This window comes from Microtus ochrogaster, unplaced genomic scaffold, assembly GCF_000317375.1.
Source record: "Microtus ochrogaster isolate Prairie Vole_2 unplaced genomic scaffold, MicOch1.0 UNK2025, whole genome shotgun sequence".
Taxonomy (NCBI): Eukaryota; Metazoa; Chordata; class Mammalia; order Rodentia; family Cricetidae; genus Microtus; species Microtus ochrogaster.
In genome coordinates, this window is record NW_004951123.1 from 3409 (window position 1) to 4001 (window position 593).

General features: G+C 50.1%; 1 protein-coding gene across 1 annotated transcript; it reads right to left on the reverse strand.

The window, feature by feature from the left end:
- Positions 1–258: 258 nt before the first annotated feature.
- On the reverse strand, positions 259–592 carry LOC106144508 (prothymosin alpha-like). The gene is given in 2 exon segments (XM_026778548.1): positions 259–561; positions 563–592. Coding segments are annotated over 2 exon segments (333 nt in total).
- Position 593: the final 1 nt, after the last annotated feature.

Below are 593 nucleotides of genomic sequence, written 5' to 3' on the forward strand. Positions count from 1 at the left end.
CAAATTTTTCTTTTAAGGTATTTTTAAGAAAAAAAAGCAAGGCCTTGGAAGTTTTGTTTTTTTTTTCTCCCCTGTTGCAAATTCATGTTGTGGTTTTGGTGGGTTGATAAAGAGCGCATGCCATCTGTGGGCAGCACTGCCCTCTGTGGGCGGGCGGGGCCTGCTCCTCTACTGGAAGGTGACCAAATTTAAATTCCGAGACGGGAAGTGGAGGGTGAACAGGTCATGGCGGCCTTAGTTTAGCTTTTCCTTTGCTGTCTAGTCATCCTCGTCAGTCTCCTGCTTCTTGATGTCAACATCATCATCCTCATCGTCTTCAGCTACCCGCTTGCCTGTTGGAGCCTCAGCTTCCTCGTCTTCCTCTCCATCCTCTTCCTCACCGTCACCTTCTTCCTCCTCCTCCTCCTCTTCCTCCCCACCTTCTTCCTCTTCATCTACCTCATTGTCGGCCTCCTGCTCCCCATTTTCCTCATTAGCATTGCTGTTGGCAGGTGCGTCTCTTCCATTCTCTGCCTCCTCCACAACTTTCTTCTTCTCCTTCAAGTCCTTGGTGATGATCTCCGGAGCTGGTGTCCACGGCTGCGTCTGACATG